We start from the raw sequence: 13634 nt of genomic DNA, 5'->3' as shown, positions 1-13634 counted from the left end.
CTCGTGGAACGGGATTTTGAACGCACAAAAAAATGCGACATTTGCTGCACATCAAGTGAAACGAAAACTTGCAGGAAATTATTCTGATGAAAATAAGCAATTGATTTAATGATATTGCGTTTGGAGGAGTTTTCGTGTTAGAATTGCGGGAATCTAAGGACTTCCGAACGTCTCACAAGATTCCAATTGCTCACGCAAACCTCCACCCAGAAGAAAATTGATTTGAGTCTTTATTTTAATGGGGACCAATCAACAGGTTCGTTCAACAGATTTGACGCATTTGTTATTATACTGCACAAATGATTAGTGTCACATGTGCGTGCTATGATTATTTCAGGTAACTCCTCTTAAAAATACTTTTACAAATATTTGAGCCTTTGTTCATTTATGCGAATGACAGAATTAAACAAAATTCAATGATTTTCCACTAGATGGTAGAATTTACAATTAAACTTATCAATGTGCACCTGTCATTTGTACATGTTTTTAACGTCAGTGTTCGAGTTGACACGTATTTGACGAATTCAGTACTGAGTTTTTCCACTAATGAAGAATGCGACAGCATTATGATTATTTGGGGGGGAAACAGTGTCGTTTTGGGTTGAACTGGTTAATAATTTCTAACAGGACTCAAGTGGTGACTGACATCTGCTGGTCACGAATTTAACACAAAACGAACACTTTTCTGCTCTTAGTAATAATCAAGACAGGGCACAACATTAATGGCGCAACACATGATCTTGGTTTTTATTATTAAGTGTACAAAACAAGTGCAAAAATATTGATAAGAGCCACACAAAAGTTGGCCTTCCAATCCAAACAGAAAAAAAAAAAAAACAAAAAGCCAAACCTTGTTCATTGAAATGTAAATTAATAGCTTAAAGTGAGTTAAAAAAAAACAAAAAAACAAAACTGGATTTACAAAGTTCATTTTAGGTGCAATCATCTGAAGGGGCGGGGCGGGGGAGGAGGGGTGGAATGCCAAATGTATCCATCTCCCTTTCAAAACAGTGCAAACACGTAAGGAGGCATTTCTAATTCATAAGTTGCTAAGATGCACAACTTTGCACTATTTTCTAGTGTAACAATCACTTTTCCCGATGACTAGCTAGCCCGAGTAAGAGGAAAAAGCAGTTTGGAATGCTTTACTACAATACAAGTCTGGTATTGGGATGCGTGCAAAGGAAGTATAACAGGATCTCCACTTGTGTTACAGAGTAGCTAGGATGCTTGCGTAAAAAGGTCCTGAAAGGCTGCTACTGATATGCGTGAGCGGCTTGAGTGAAGGATATGAACTAGACTGAAAGCGGAGTGAACGACGGTGAAATTCTATTGAGCGATATGAACTAGACTGAAGGCATTTTACGTAGTGCAAAAGGGCAGGAGGCACATAACTTCAAGATTCCGGCTAGCTACGTTTGAAGCCCTTAACACGCTTCCCTACATTGGAACTAAAGCAACCAACCCATGCCAAGCCTCCTTCCCATGTCTTCACAAAATGGCGCAGTTCTTCTTCTTCTTGGGTTCCTTTTTGCCCTGCTCGTGGGACGGCCCCTTGCGCTTGTAGAAGCTGGAGAAGCACGCCGCCGCGCACATGGGCTCCTTGAGCTCCAGCATCCACCGCCCTTCGCCGTAAAAGCGCAGCGAGCCCAGCTCCAAGTCGGTGACTGGCTCCACCTGGTTTAAAACCAGGATCTCTAGCAGGTCCAGGCCCGTTTGGACCGGCTCCACGCCCGCCGCGCAGCCCAGGGTGATGTGGGCGCGGCTCCCCATCGGCAAGGCGGCGGCGCCGGGGACGGACGCCTCTGCCTCCTTTTCGGCGTCGGCCGGCCACAGCACGAGCTGCTCCTCGGTGAGGCGGACGCGGGCGCCGAAGGTGCGAGGCGTGACGAAAAGAGCGCTCACTTTTAGATCGAACACGGAGCCGTACAACTCTGAGACCGCCTGAAAAGGAAATAAAACGCATTAATGACGAGCGCTTTCACAGAAAATAGAGGTTTAAGTATGAGGGTGCACGCCATACAAAGTCCGTACCACCTGGTAGCTTAAAGCTAACATACAATGGGAAACTAAAAATGTATTACTCGTTAAGAAACATATGAACACAGCGTAGTAAGACATCTACCGTATTTTACGCATTATCATAAAACTTTCCATATAAGGCGCACAGAATAGACGCTACAGTGGAGGCTGGGGTTACGTTATGAATCCATTAGATGATCATATTTTAGGCGCACCGTCAGCTTTTGAGAAAATTAAAGACTTCTAGCTGCGCCTTATAGTGTGGAAAATACAATGTATAAATATAAAATACTCTGGCATATTTTATATACCCTTTGGGAATCAACTATTATTCCTATGCCAAGTAGACGAAAGGAGCCAAGTCGAAAATAAATTCATGCCAGTCTTCTACGGTCACCAAGATGATTTCAGACGAGTTCTGATCGTGATCTCAGTGCACCGCAGTCAATTATCTTTTTACCAGACTGGGTTCCCACATGGACCATTCGGTAAAGGAGTGTAACTGCATCTACTCCCAACACAGTTCAGCTCAGCCTCAGTTTCGCAGACATCATGGCAAGGCACTAAACATCATTGCCATTTTTCCAATCATAATTCAGACTATTGCAGTTGCACCTGACCGCACCGTTCATTTCCTAAAAATTAAAAAGGCAATTTATTCACATTGCACTTTCCTGAAAAGAAAAGAGCCGTTTGTTGGAATCCTCACATCTCCAAAATCACTACTTTTCAGTCATCCAAAAACACCAACTTGCATGAAATGTTCAAATTTGTAATATACCTCATTGTTACTTAAGAGGACCCGTAGCTCAGTGGTTAGAGCACTGGTTTGGTAAACCAGGGGTTGTGGGTTTGTATCCCACTGGAGCCTCCACTCCCCGAGAAGGGTTGCGTCAGGAAGGGCATCCGGCTTAAAAATTGTGCCAAACATTCATCTGAGATGATACGCTGTGGCGACGCCGAAAGGAAAACAACTACCTTATTTTGTTATTTGAAACCATTGCACCAATCATGTTCAATCACTAATTTATTTAAATCCCACACAAAAAGCAGTTCAATACACTGCCAATTGGTTAAAATGGGACAGATTTATGTTCCGCCCACCATTGCTTTAAAAAGGGAGAAGGGGGGAAAAAAAAAAAAAAAAAAAAAAAAAAAAAAAGATTTTATTCCCTGACTGTACCAACGTGAACCCAACAATGACCCGGAAACTAAAGGTGCGTGCCAAACTGCTTTTTTTGTTTTTGGCATCTTGCAAATCCAATCGCAACCACCACCACCAGCTGGCTCAAAACTGACTGCCTTTGTTTCTGCCACAGGCCATTTGTTCAGCCGAAAAACGGAAATTTCTAAAATCAAAATGGTTGCCTAAACCAGTGCCAAGCAGCAGTGGCTCCAGAGGCAAAATTCATTGTCGATAGTAAATACTGGAAAAAGTTGGATCTGTGGTTTTTTTTGCCCATTAAAAAAAAAATAATAATAATAAGAGAAGGGAACATTCTAGTTTGGGAGTTGGTGAATGCTTTAACTGGAAAGTCACCTGCATATCAATGACAGAAAAAGCCACGAACTGCCCGATTTGTCAGAAACGCACCACCTAATCCTGCTCATTGTACCCCGTGCAGATTTCAATACGACCTGCGCCAGATGCAACATAACCGAGCCTCGCACGTTCCACAAAAGGAAGTCCCCCCCACCTATTTCGGAATGGGGTCCATTCATAATGTGCTGTGGTTTGTCACTTCACCACACTACGGCGACAGCAAAAAACATAATTACTGTAACTATTTCTATGAAAAATAAGACAGAATTATACAACTAAAATGCACGGTGGTAACTTTGGGTGCCTTTACATCATGTCATAAATAACAGAGGACCATGTGTACCAAAATTGGTGCCTTACTGGTTTCTCTGCATATTCTTTGGCTCCCTCTGCCTTGCCGTAGTCACAGAATTTGGTGGTACAGTGGAGGCTTCCTTTGGGTTGGAAGTACTGGTCCAGAGGCACCTCCTGGCCTTCTTTCACAGACGCTACAAAGACAAGGAGAGATTAGTCAGGGGCAAGGAAACAGCACTTCCCGGCCCCCAATATTTGTCCTTTACTTGTACATTTGAGTAACCTTGACTGATTTTACAGATCTGTACTTTTAAATATTTGGTTAAAACAAACTTAAGTTTTCACCAAACCCAGATGACAACATGGTCTAAAAAAAATAAAGTAAATTAATGCACCCCACTACCCAAATGAACGGTGTGACGCAAAAAAATGAAAAAAAAAAATAACACTGGACTCCTTGCAACAAGACTGTAATTCACTTTTGCCCCCCCCCCCAAAAAAAAATAATAAATTCAAAATAGTTTTCCCCGTGACTCTTGTGAAGATAAGCGGCAAAGAAAATGGATGGAAAAATGGTTTTTCACCCGACCCAGATGACATGGTTTTAAAAAAAAAATAAAAAATAGAGTAAATAAATGCAGACCGCTACCCAAATGAACGGTGTGACCAAAAAATAAAAAACACTGGATTCCTCTGCAACAAGGAGGACTGTAATTCACTTTTGCAAAAAAAAAAAATAAAAAAAATTCTAATTTGCTTTCCCCGGCCCCTTGTGACCATAAGGGGCAAAGAAATTGGATGGAAAATGTGGTTTTCTAGGCTAACAAGGCAACATATTGGTGTGCGACAATTTGACAACTGACATTTTGTCATACCTCCTCTGTGATTGGCTTGGCTGTACAACCCACTCACCCCCACATGCGCTTTCTTTGACTAAATTAGAATGGGGCTTGAGACTGCCGATTTTTATCATTCATTACCGGACATAACAACCACCCCCCCCCCCACAAAAAAAAAAAAAAAAAAAAAAAAAGCAAACTTCCCCTTTAAAGAAAAGGAGGTGAGCCCTTTTTTTGACGGCGACAGCAAATACTTGACTCACAGCCAACCGCGTTCTTCTTGAAGGCGTCCAGTGCGGTCAGGAAGTCGCTGCTCATGGACCTGAGCTGATCCTGCATGGGGGACAGCAGGAACCAGCCAAAGAAGAGCGGCAGGCGCACCTCGTCCAGCTGGCGCTTCATGGCGGTGACGACGGCCGGCTTGCGCCCGGTCACCTTGGCGAGGTGCGCCGCGTCCGTGCACCATTCAGTACGCGGCTCCAGGAAAACGGCGACCATCCGGTGCTCCCGGGCCAACTCGCCCAGGCGGGCCAGCCGCTCCAGGGTGTGGTTGGTGTCGTCCACCACCACCAGCACCGAAGGGACGTCGGCGCAGCAGGCCACCACCGCCTCGTCGAGGGCCTTGTGCGCGTCCGCGCCGGACTCGCCGCTCTCTGCGTAGTCGTCGGCGCAGAAGACGGAGCAGCGATCCTTGTAGGCGTCGGCGAGGGCGCGGGACAGGAAGGTCTTGCCGCTTCCCGGGAGGCCCCTGATGACAACGAGGGTGCGAGAGCCGAGCAGAGCGTCTTTGGTCTTCTCGTGTTGAAGGAGAGGGAACGCCAGGGAGTCGGCAGAGGGAACAATGGCGGCGGCACTTGGTTCGCCGCTTGTTGGATCTCCTGACTTCGCAGTTTTTTCCAGCTCGCCTTCCTTCTTGGGCTCCGCAGGGGGCAGCGTTTCAGCCACTTTCACCTCCTCCCCCTGCACCGAGGCTTCAGCTGGCTTCTCCTCAGACACTTCAACTCCCTTTCCACCATCTTGCGTCGAAGCCTCTTTGACAACTTCTTGTTGGGCTTCAGCTACAGCCTCCACTTTCTCCGGACTGGGAGGCTGCGGTTCCGCTAGCTGTCGCGGCGCAGCCTCTTCCTGGATCGTCTGCGCCACTAGCTCAGTTTCCGGCTTGTTTTCCTTTTCGGGCTCCAAGTCTCGCTTCTCTGGCTCTGTATCTGGTTCTTCCGGTGCAGCGACAGGCACCGTTGGCTTGGCTTCAGAAGTTTCACAGGGTGAGTCATCTTCGACAGGCACGTTGTCATTTGCGGCCGCGTCGCCACTGCCGTTCACCGCCGGCTGCTCCTTCTTCTCCTCCTCCTCGTCAGCAGCTGCTGGCTTCTCAGGCCCAGCGGACTCCTCCAGCTGTGTCACCACTGCCGCCTCCACCTCCTGTTGTGGACTCTCCAACTTCTCAGGAACCTCACTGTTCTTTTCAGGATCCATTTTTGGCTTGAGAGGGTCAACACTTCACATTAACAAGTACCTTAAATGTGCAACACAGAGGAAAACGTCAGATTAAATAATCAGCACTTTTTTTGTAGTTGCTTCATTCATACCGGCAATCTGAACGCCCCGACACTCAGAACATGAGGCACATCGGAGAGCCAGTAGTTCTAAAACTATGCAGTTAAGTCAATATGATAATATACAAAAAATATGAATACATTTAAATCACTTGATTCATAACATGAGGTAAGTAAACTAATATTTTGAAGCTCAAAATCTCTTTAAAAGCTTCCTTTTAAAGAAAAAAAAATCCAATCAAGTGTGAAGTAAAAATTTTAAAGATTAAACAAATTTCAAATTAATAGGAAGAAAAAAAACTAATCGAAAAACAAATAAAGGTGAAATAACTAACATTTTCAGAACTAAAACTATTAAAAAAAAGTTGATTAACTCAAAAATATTTAAACCGGAATAGTAAATTTAAAAAATGCAATTGTATTTGTGTGGTATATTGGGGATTTCTTACTGGTATTTATTGGGCTTTTACTTAGCTTGACACTGCATTAAAAAAAAAAAGAAAATACTAGCATGTTGCATTAATGGCTGAAACACTTCAGCGCCACACATTTACCTTGAGGTAAAATTAAGTAACTTAAATGCCCTGAACGCATGACTAACTACTCTGGCAATAATACTGAAGACTTAAGCAAATTCATTTGTTCCTCTTAACTGAAATATTGGGGAACTGTGCCGAACAGTGGCAGTACATTTGAAATTAGGGGAGGGGGCATAAAATGGCTCCCAAACACACACCCTGTGCTGTGATATTACCAAGTGTTAGTACACAAACTAGAAACACGTGGCAATAAAGACAAGTTTAATAAATAATGAAAAAAACTTCCGAGAAACAGATGATATGAACTTCTGGCGTCAGGCTAGAAACCCCCATCTGTCGAACGAGTCAACCATTTTTTTTTTAAACCTATATCTGTGTTTCCTTTACCAGATGTGGGAATGTGTCGTGTCAGGAGACAGGAACCGGGAGGCTTCCCCACAACATTGAAAAACAACAAAAACCACGAATAAGAAACCGAAAAAAATTGTGAGGGCGAGTTGATGACCACGCAACCAGCTTAACAAAGGCGAAACGAAACCGAATAGGCTCTTTTTTTAGTTAACATTTAGAAACAACAGCTGTTGTGTGGGTGACGCAATGGATAAACTGAACACGCGTTGTGGTTAAACGAAGAAGGGGGGGCGGGGGAAATCACGTATTGATAGAAACTAATGTGCCAATAAAATGATAACTTGTCTAAAGAATGTCCAGTTTTTTTTTCTTTTGAAGCGAAAGAGAGAAGCTGAATCTAACATGACACACAAACAATTAGCATGCAAGTGAAACTGAGTACAACTCGCTATCGTTCTTGTCTTCGTGTAGGGTACAAAGTCGACTTCCCAAAAATCATCAGTTCAGCAAACGCTACAGTGTGAAAACGTGCCGAGGTTAAAAAAAAAAAAAAAAAAAAAAAAGGAGACATAAAGATGCTTTTCGCGTTGTTCGGGGAGTGCCAACTTACCACCACGCGCTCGTCGGTGTACAATGACAAGCTAGCCAGGCACACCCACGCCCGCGCGACACCCTTCTTCAAGGCACAAGGGCACGCACGCTCAGCGGCGGGGACGCGCACGTTCCAAAAGGAAACCACGGCCACGCCCTTCAGAAAACCGGAAGTGTGGGTAAAATCCAACGCCAGGAAATTAAAACCGATGCGGTATTTATTGTTCTTGATTACATTTGGTCGACCGACGCAATTCAATACTACTACTACTACTACTACTATCGAAATGAATGATCAAGACGATGTTAATATGTTCATGTATTCAGCATTTTCAACCTTAATTCGTGTTGGTGAACTGAAGCCTCATCTCTTCAAGCGAACTGTGCGCACGACACCACCTGCTGGCCAGGTGTATAATCAGATCTGTTTATGGAAGTAAATTATTGCCACCAGTATAAGAATTTGAAATGCCACAGAAAACAGGATTTGAATTTTAAATGTAAAGTGATAACATTTTCAATAGTTGACACAATTCACCGTCTGTGCCACCAGGCAGGGTTACTTCAGGTCAGAACCAAGCAGTCAGCCAATTCAGTAACGCTTTCTTAATATGTGACATCACGTGACTAAAAAAGCGTAGCTGCGATTGGCTGACTGTTCGGTTCTGACCTGAAGTAACCCCGGCCGGTGGAAACAGATGCTGAATTTTAGACAGCCAATTGTAGCCGGTTGAATTAACATTGACAACTTACGCTGAAATACAACTATTGAAAATGTGATCACTTTACATTTCAAAATCATATCCTGTTTTTTGTGGCATTTCAAATTCAAATTCTGGTGGCACATATTTACTTCCATACCTGCTCACCATTAGTGGCAGCACTTCATTTTTACAGTTGTTTGGATAACCTGTGTAATATATTCAAAAATAAATGGAAATGCACCAAACCTACAATTGAGATATTTTGATAGGAGGTCTAAAGCAATTTAAGAAATAACTGTTTTTTTTTTCAATTTGAACGAAAGAAAAATACAAACATACCATTCATCGGTCATGGCTCGTTAACAAAGAAATGACCCACTTTGAAATGACAACACGTTGCATCTTGAACCCCTGCCAGTTACATTGTCCGTGACCGCATCTTAACAGTCGTATTCTTCAATTCTTGCGGCGGGGACGGGAAAAAGATATTCATAAACTCATCCAGAGTACATTTATGGACTTGGCGTGTCTTGACCCTTCAAATAAAACTCTTGAGATTGTGGAAACCAGTGCAACCAGATCCAGCTGGTTTTAATGTCGTGGCGTTTGCATTTCGACTGCGACCGGTCCCGGCCGCCGTGCGTGTATTCCGTCGCACGTCACTGCGCATATCGCGGGTATTGCGATGACGGCGTCCCTCAGGTAGAACCCGGCGGTCACTGACGAAACTCATGTGGGATGTGGGAGGGGGGGCATCATCACCAGGTATGTTTTCGCCACCTACTGCTATCATTCTAGAGGGGGAAAAAATGGACACATTACAATAATTTTTTTTTTTTTTAATGGTACAGCATTTTGTTCTTTTGTGCATCAGTACACTTTTCAGTCAGAAATTTTGCCCCTTTTAAGACATAAGACACACAGTTCTGAGGTCCCTGGTTCAATCCCGGCCCCGCCTGTTTGCATGTCCTCCCCGTGCCTGCGTGGGTTTCCTCCGGGTACTCTGGTTTCGTCCCACATCCCCAAAAACACGCAACATTAATTGGACACTCTAAATTGCCCCTAGGTGTGATTCTGAGTGCGGCTGTTTGTCTCTATCTGCCCTGTGATTGGCTGGCGACCCGTTCAGGGTGTAGCCTGCCTCCTGCCCGTTGACAGTTGGGGTAGGCTTCGGCGCTCCCCGTGACCCTTGTGAGGATAAGTGGCAAAGAAAATGGACGGATGGAAAACAAAAGCATAGTATCATACCTGAGATGTCCTCACCATTTTTCATCTAAATCCAAGTCCTCGAGGTGGCGCTCCGTTGCTTTGTCCATCTCCCTGAGGTCCACCAAAGCGTTCCCGGGGAAGCTGCACGCGCTTCCCGAAACCCGCTTCTCATCCGGCACGTCCTTGTCCGACCGTTCCCCCGCCGTCTGCGGAACCACCCCCCGAGCCTTCTTCAAACCGCGCTTGCTCTTTTCTGACGCCAAACCTGCCCGCAAAGCAACGGCAGTCGAGCGTATTAGAACATCATGAGGAAGATTCAGAAACAAAAACAGACTTTTAGATGAAAACCATACAAAGAGACTCATCGGGCCGGTTGAAGTTGACCCTGAAGGTCATTCAAGGACCAAGGGCCAAAGTCAAATTCTGTACGCTTCTCTTAGTGGTCTCCGTTCACACTGATAGAATTTCAAAACGCAGCCCTGGTACCAGAGCCTTGCCTCGCTTACTTCGCTGACGTTGAGGGTCTTTGGGTGGGGGACGCGGGGGCTTCTGCTGGTTCCAGAAGTCAGCGCAGTAGTCCAAGTAAGTGAGACAGCCCTGGATGATGTCCTGCAGTTGCTCGCCATTCCTCGTCCTGCTTTTCACGAGAGCTGTCGATCGGCATGAATACAAACGGGATTAGACGCTGACATATCACCACCGATCCTCCATTTTGTAGTGGTCTTTTAATCCCCCACTCCACTCCCAGAACTCAATTTTGTTCATATATGCATGATTGCTAATCGGCATATTTTGTCCATTGCAGTGATCTGGAACGCAATCCTGGTGATAAACGAAGTTTCAACTCAATTGTTTTTTTTTTTCATCTGAAAAGCAGCAAAAGATGTTTTATTTTCATCCATCCATCTTCTTCGCCGCTTATCCTCACGAGAGTCACGGGGAGTTCCGGAGCCTATCCCAGCTGTCAACGGGCAGGAGGCGGGTTACACCCTGAACGGGTCGCCAGCCAATCGCAGGGCACATAGAGACAAACAGTCGCACTCACAATCACACCTCGGGGCAATTTAGAGTGTCCAATTAATGTTGCATGTTGTTGGGATGTGGAAACCGGAGTACCCGGAGAAAACCCACGCAGGCACGGGGAGAACATGCAAACTCCATACAGGCGGGGCCGGGATTGAACCCGGGTCCTCAGAAGTGTGAGGCCAACACGGTGCGCCACCGTGCCGCCTGTTTTAGTTTGCGTTTAAGAATTTAAAAAAAATAGTGAAAACAATGTCAATAACAAACATGCGTACCTTCATCCTTCAAAAGGTTCTCTAGATATTTCCGGTCTTCATAAAACTCCCCGAGATATTTCTTGGTCTTCTTCTCTGTCTCGCAGGCTTGAAGCTTTTTGTATATTGTCGTCGGCTGGGTGAAATTGTTTTGGTTAATCGTAGCAATATGTAACGATAACGTGTTGACGCGTGACTTTACCTGCTCATCTTTTTGCAAAGTGCCATCTTTAAGCTTCTGTCTGACGGCAGCTGGGACTGAGTGGGGACACATACGGATGACGATATGGGCAAAAGTGTTGACACCGTCCAATTAATCAAGTCATCAATCAGTGGTCAATTGTATCGTAATTTCCGGCCTATAAACTGCAACTTTTTCCACGCGCTTTCAAGCCTGCGGTTTATGCGATGATGTGGCAAATTTGTGCATTTTTTCTAACGGCCGCAAGGGGGCACTCGAGCGGAAAAGGTAAGCACAAGACCGGTGGAATATATGTGCCAAGGAAGTGACTTTTACCGGTCTGGCCCTGTTAGCTCCGCGCTAGCTTGTTACTGCTGTGACTCAGTGATTTTTACTGGTATGTTTTTTTTTAACCTGCCCTGTTAGCATGGCACTAGTGTTAGCGTTAGCGCGGTGCTAGCATTAAGGCGGCATTAGCATTAGCGTGGTAGCGCTAGCGTTAAACTCTATGTACTGTCTTTGAAAATATCTCGTGTTTCAATGTGGGCACTTGCGGCTTTTACACAGCTGCGGCTTATGTATGTACCAAATGGTATTTCCTTTACAAATGTACTGGGTGAGTCTTATAACCAGGTGCGCTCTGCAGGCCGGGAATTATGGTACATTGATGATCTAAGCAGGAGATTTTGCAAAATTGCATGGTTCCATATTCGGACGAAGCGGCACACCTGTCGTGGCGTTCTTGATGGCCTCCCGCGCTTTCTGGATACCCAATTGGAAGTCTTGAACTTGTGGACGCAGCTTCAGCCCTCGGTGGTAAAACACAAGCGCGAATTCAAACTCGCCCATGCAATACAAAGCCTCGGCCTTCTGGTACAACCCCTTGAGTAAAAAAAAGACATAATATTCATCATATACTACATGCAACGTTAAAACTATGATGTTGAAGAAAAACAAACATACTTGAAAAAAGGACTCGTCTTCTTGAAGTGAAGCTTCGGCGTCCCTCAGGGCGTTTTCGTACTGACCCATCTTTAGGTAGCACTTGGAGCGGCCCACGAGGCAGTACTTGTCGTTGGGTTTTAGTGTCAGAGCCTGTTATATGATATATAACTTAATATTGTATTGTATATGTACATGTACTATACATGAATACTGTAGTATTCATGGGGGTTAGTGATTGAGCCCTGCAGCAAATAGCCAAACTAGAAACAAAAAGATTTGAGATTTCCTACAGTTGCCCAAAGATGAGGACATTTTTTTTCTTTTCGACACAGCTGCAAAATGACTTAAATGAAGCTCCTCTCCTCAGTCCAACGTGGCGTGAGGCAACAAAATGCCACCGGATGCCGACAAAACATTTTTTGAATTAGACACAAATCTTCAGAACTGTGGGAGGATTTCGGGGGGGGGGGGGGGGGTGTTCAGATTTGTGCAGCTTCCAAGCCAAACATTTTTCCAGAGTTACTTTATAATAATTGCACAAACAAAAAAGAATAACGTTTCCGCGGCGAACGGGGTAGGGGATTGGGGGAAAGGGCACGGCTTTATTAAAAAAAAATGACAGCAGCCTCTATTGTCGATGCCAACTTTTGGAGTGTGAGAAAGTTTGTGGAACATCATGTGAGCGCTCACCGTGCTGTAGCTCTCCGCCGCCTTCTCACACTGGCCCCTGAGCAGCAACCAGTCGCCTTCCGCCATTGAAGTGGAGAAAACAGCCTTCGCCTTCAGATTTTTGCACTCGAAGTCCGTTTCGGACATTTTCCAATGAAGATTTAGTCTATAAAAGCATAAAAAAGAGACAAACGCAGCGGAAAAGACACTGCGCTGGCTCGGTAACCTGGCAACCGTGCAAACAAACAGGCCCAACACCGCCCCCTACTGTAAAACGTGAGGACATGCCGACTTTTTATCAGACAGAACATTAGGTACAGTAATTGAGAAACGGCTGTAGTTTGGAGTTGAATATAACGTAATTATACATTGCACACAATTAATTTTTAATGGCATCATTTCTATCTTTTAAGATCATCAGCCAGTGTTTACGAATGGTGAGTTTTGCGTCTTAGGGAAAAAATATTCAAAGCTACCTGGCCATCCTGTGTGGAAAAATAACTGGTTCCCTTGTTGAATCAATCATTGCGAAGTTCATTTTCACACCTGCTGAATAATAATAATATACACAGTATATTTTTTACTCTGAAAAAATAACAGATTTTTTCATTTAATTGTTTTAGATTCCATGATATAATAAGTCACACCTGTATACAAAGATGTTAACCTCTCGGTATTTATTACACTACTATGACATATTTATTACGTGGCCATTTGTGAGTTTGTAACATCACCGGCAATATTCTTATTGTAAAAACTGACACATCTACAAATCAGGAATAATAGCTCCTTTCATCCAATCTTAACATTAAACATCATTATGATTAATATTGACATTTAAACTAGATTTACCATACCTTAGAAAAAAGCCTAAATTTGATAAAATATACACTTATCACCTACAGTTTCGTACAAAA

At 44.3% G+C, this 13634-nt stretch overlaps 2 protein-coding genes across 3 annotated transcripts; both read right to left on the bottom strand.

Annotated features, from left to right (window-relative positions):
* Positions 1–719: 719 nt before the first annotated feature.
* On the bottom strand, positions 720–7902 carry cnp (2',3'-cyclic nucleotide 3' phosphodiesterase). Its single transcript, XM_061845778.1, has 4 exons — positions 7752–7902; positions 4962–6211; positions 3926–4053; positions 720–1944 (listed from the first exon to the last, which is right to left on the bottom strand). The coding sequence occupies exons 2-4, from the start codon at positions 6169–6171 to the stop codon at positions 1492–1494; spliced, it is 1791 nt and encodes a 596-aa protein (XP_061701762.1). The 5' UTR covers positions 6172–6211; positions 7752–7902; the 3' UTR covers positions 720–1491.
* Positions 7903–8023: 121 nt separating this feature from the next.
* On the bottom strand, positions 8024–13570 carry odad4 (outer dynein arm docking complex subunit 4). 2 transcript variants are annotated; one of them, XM_061845781.1, is made up of 9 exons: positions 13194–13570; positions 12739–12883; positions 12067–12198; positions 11832–11985; positions 11125–11180; positions 10944–11058; positions 10152–10295; positions 9685–9910; positions 8024–9230 (listed from the first exon to the last, which is right to left on the bottom strand). In XM_061845781.1, exons 1-8 carry the CDS (start codon positions 13253–13255, stop codon positions 9696–9698), a joined length of 1023 nt encoding a protein of 340 aa, XP_061701765.1. In that variant the 5' UTR covers positions 13256–13570; the 3' UTR covers positions 8024–9230; positions 9685–9695. The 2 variants fall into 2 exon arrangements, with proteins under 2 accessions (XP_061701765.1, XP_061701766.1); XM_061845782.1 differs by having other exon boundaries at positions 9700–9910.
* Between the last annotated feature and the right edge of the window lie 64 nt (positions 13571–13634).

This window comes from Syngnathoides biaculeatus, chromosome 16 (genome assembly GCF_019802595.1).
Source record: "Syngnathoides biaculeatus isolate LvHL_M chromosome 16, ASM1980259v1, whole genome shotgun sequence".
Lineage (NCBI taxonomy): Eukaryota > Metazoa > Chordata > Actinopteri > Syngnathiformes > Syngnathidae > Syngnathoides > Syngnathoides biaculeatus.
This window is presented reverse-complemented; position numbering and strand designations above follow the sequence as displayed.

Excerpts from the sequence above, each read along its gene's own strand:
- cnp (XM_061845778.1), bottom strand. The coding sequence starts at position 6,171 with ATGGATCCTGAAAAGAACAGTGAGGTTCCTGAGAAGTTGGAGAGTCCA. Across the intron at positions 4,054-4,961 it reads CAAGAAGAACGCGGTTGGCT|CGTCTGTGAAAGAAGGCCAG; the intron begins GTGAGTCAAGTA and ends TTGTCTTTGTAG. Across the intron at positions 1,945-3,925 it reads AAGAATATGCAGAGAAACCA|GCGGTCTCAGAGTTGTACGG; the intron begins GTAAGGCACCAA and ends TTTCCTTTTCAG.
- odad4 (XM_061845781.1), bottom strand. The coding sequence starts at position 13,255 with ATGAACTTCGCAATGATTGATTCAACAAGGGAACCAGTTATTTTTCCA. Across the intron at positions 12,884-13,193 it reads TTTCCACACAGGATGGCCAG|ACTAAATCTTCATTGGAAAA; the intron begins GTAGCTTTGAAT and ends ATGCTTTTATAG. Across the intron at positions 10,296-10,943 it reads GAACCTTTTGAAGGATGAAG|CTCTCGTGAAAAGCAGGACG; the intron begins GTACGCATGTTT and ends GCCGATCGACAG.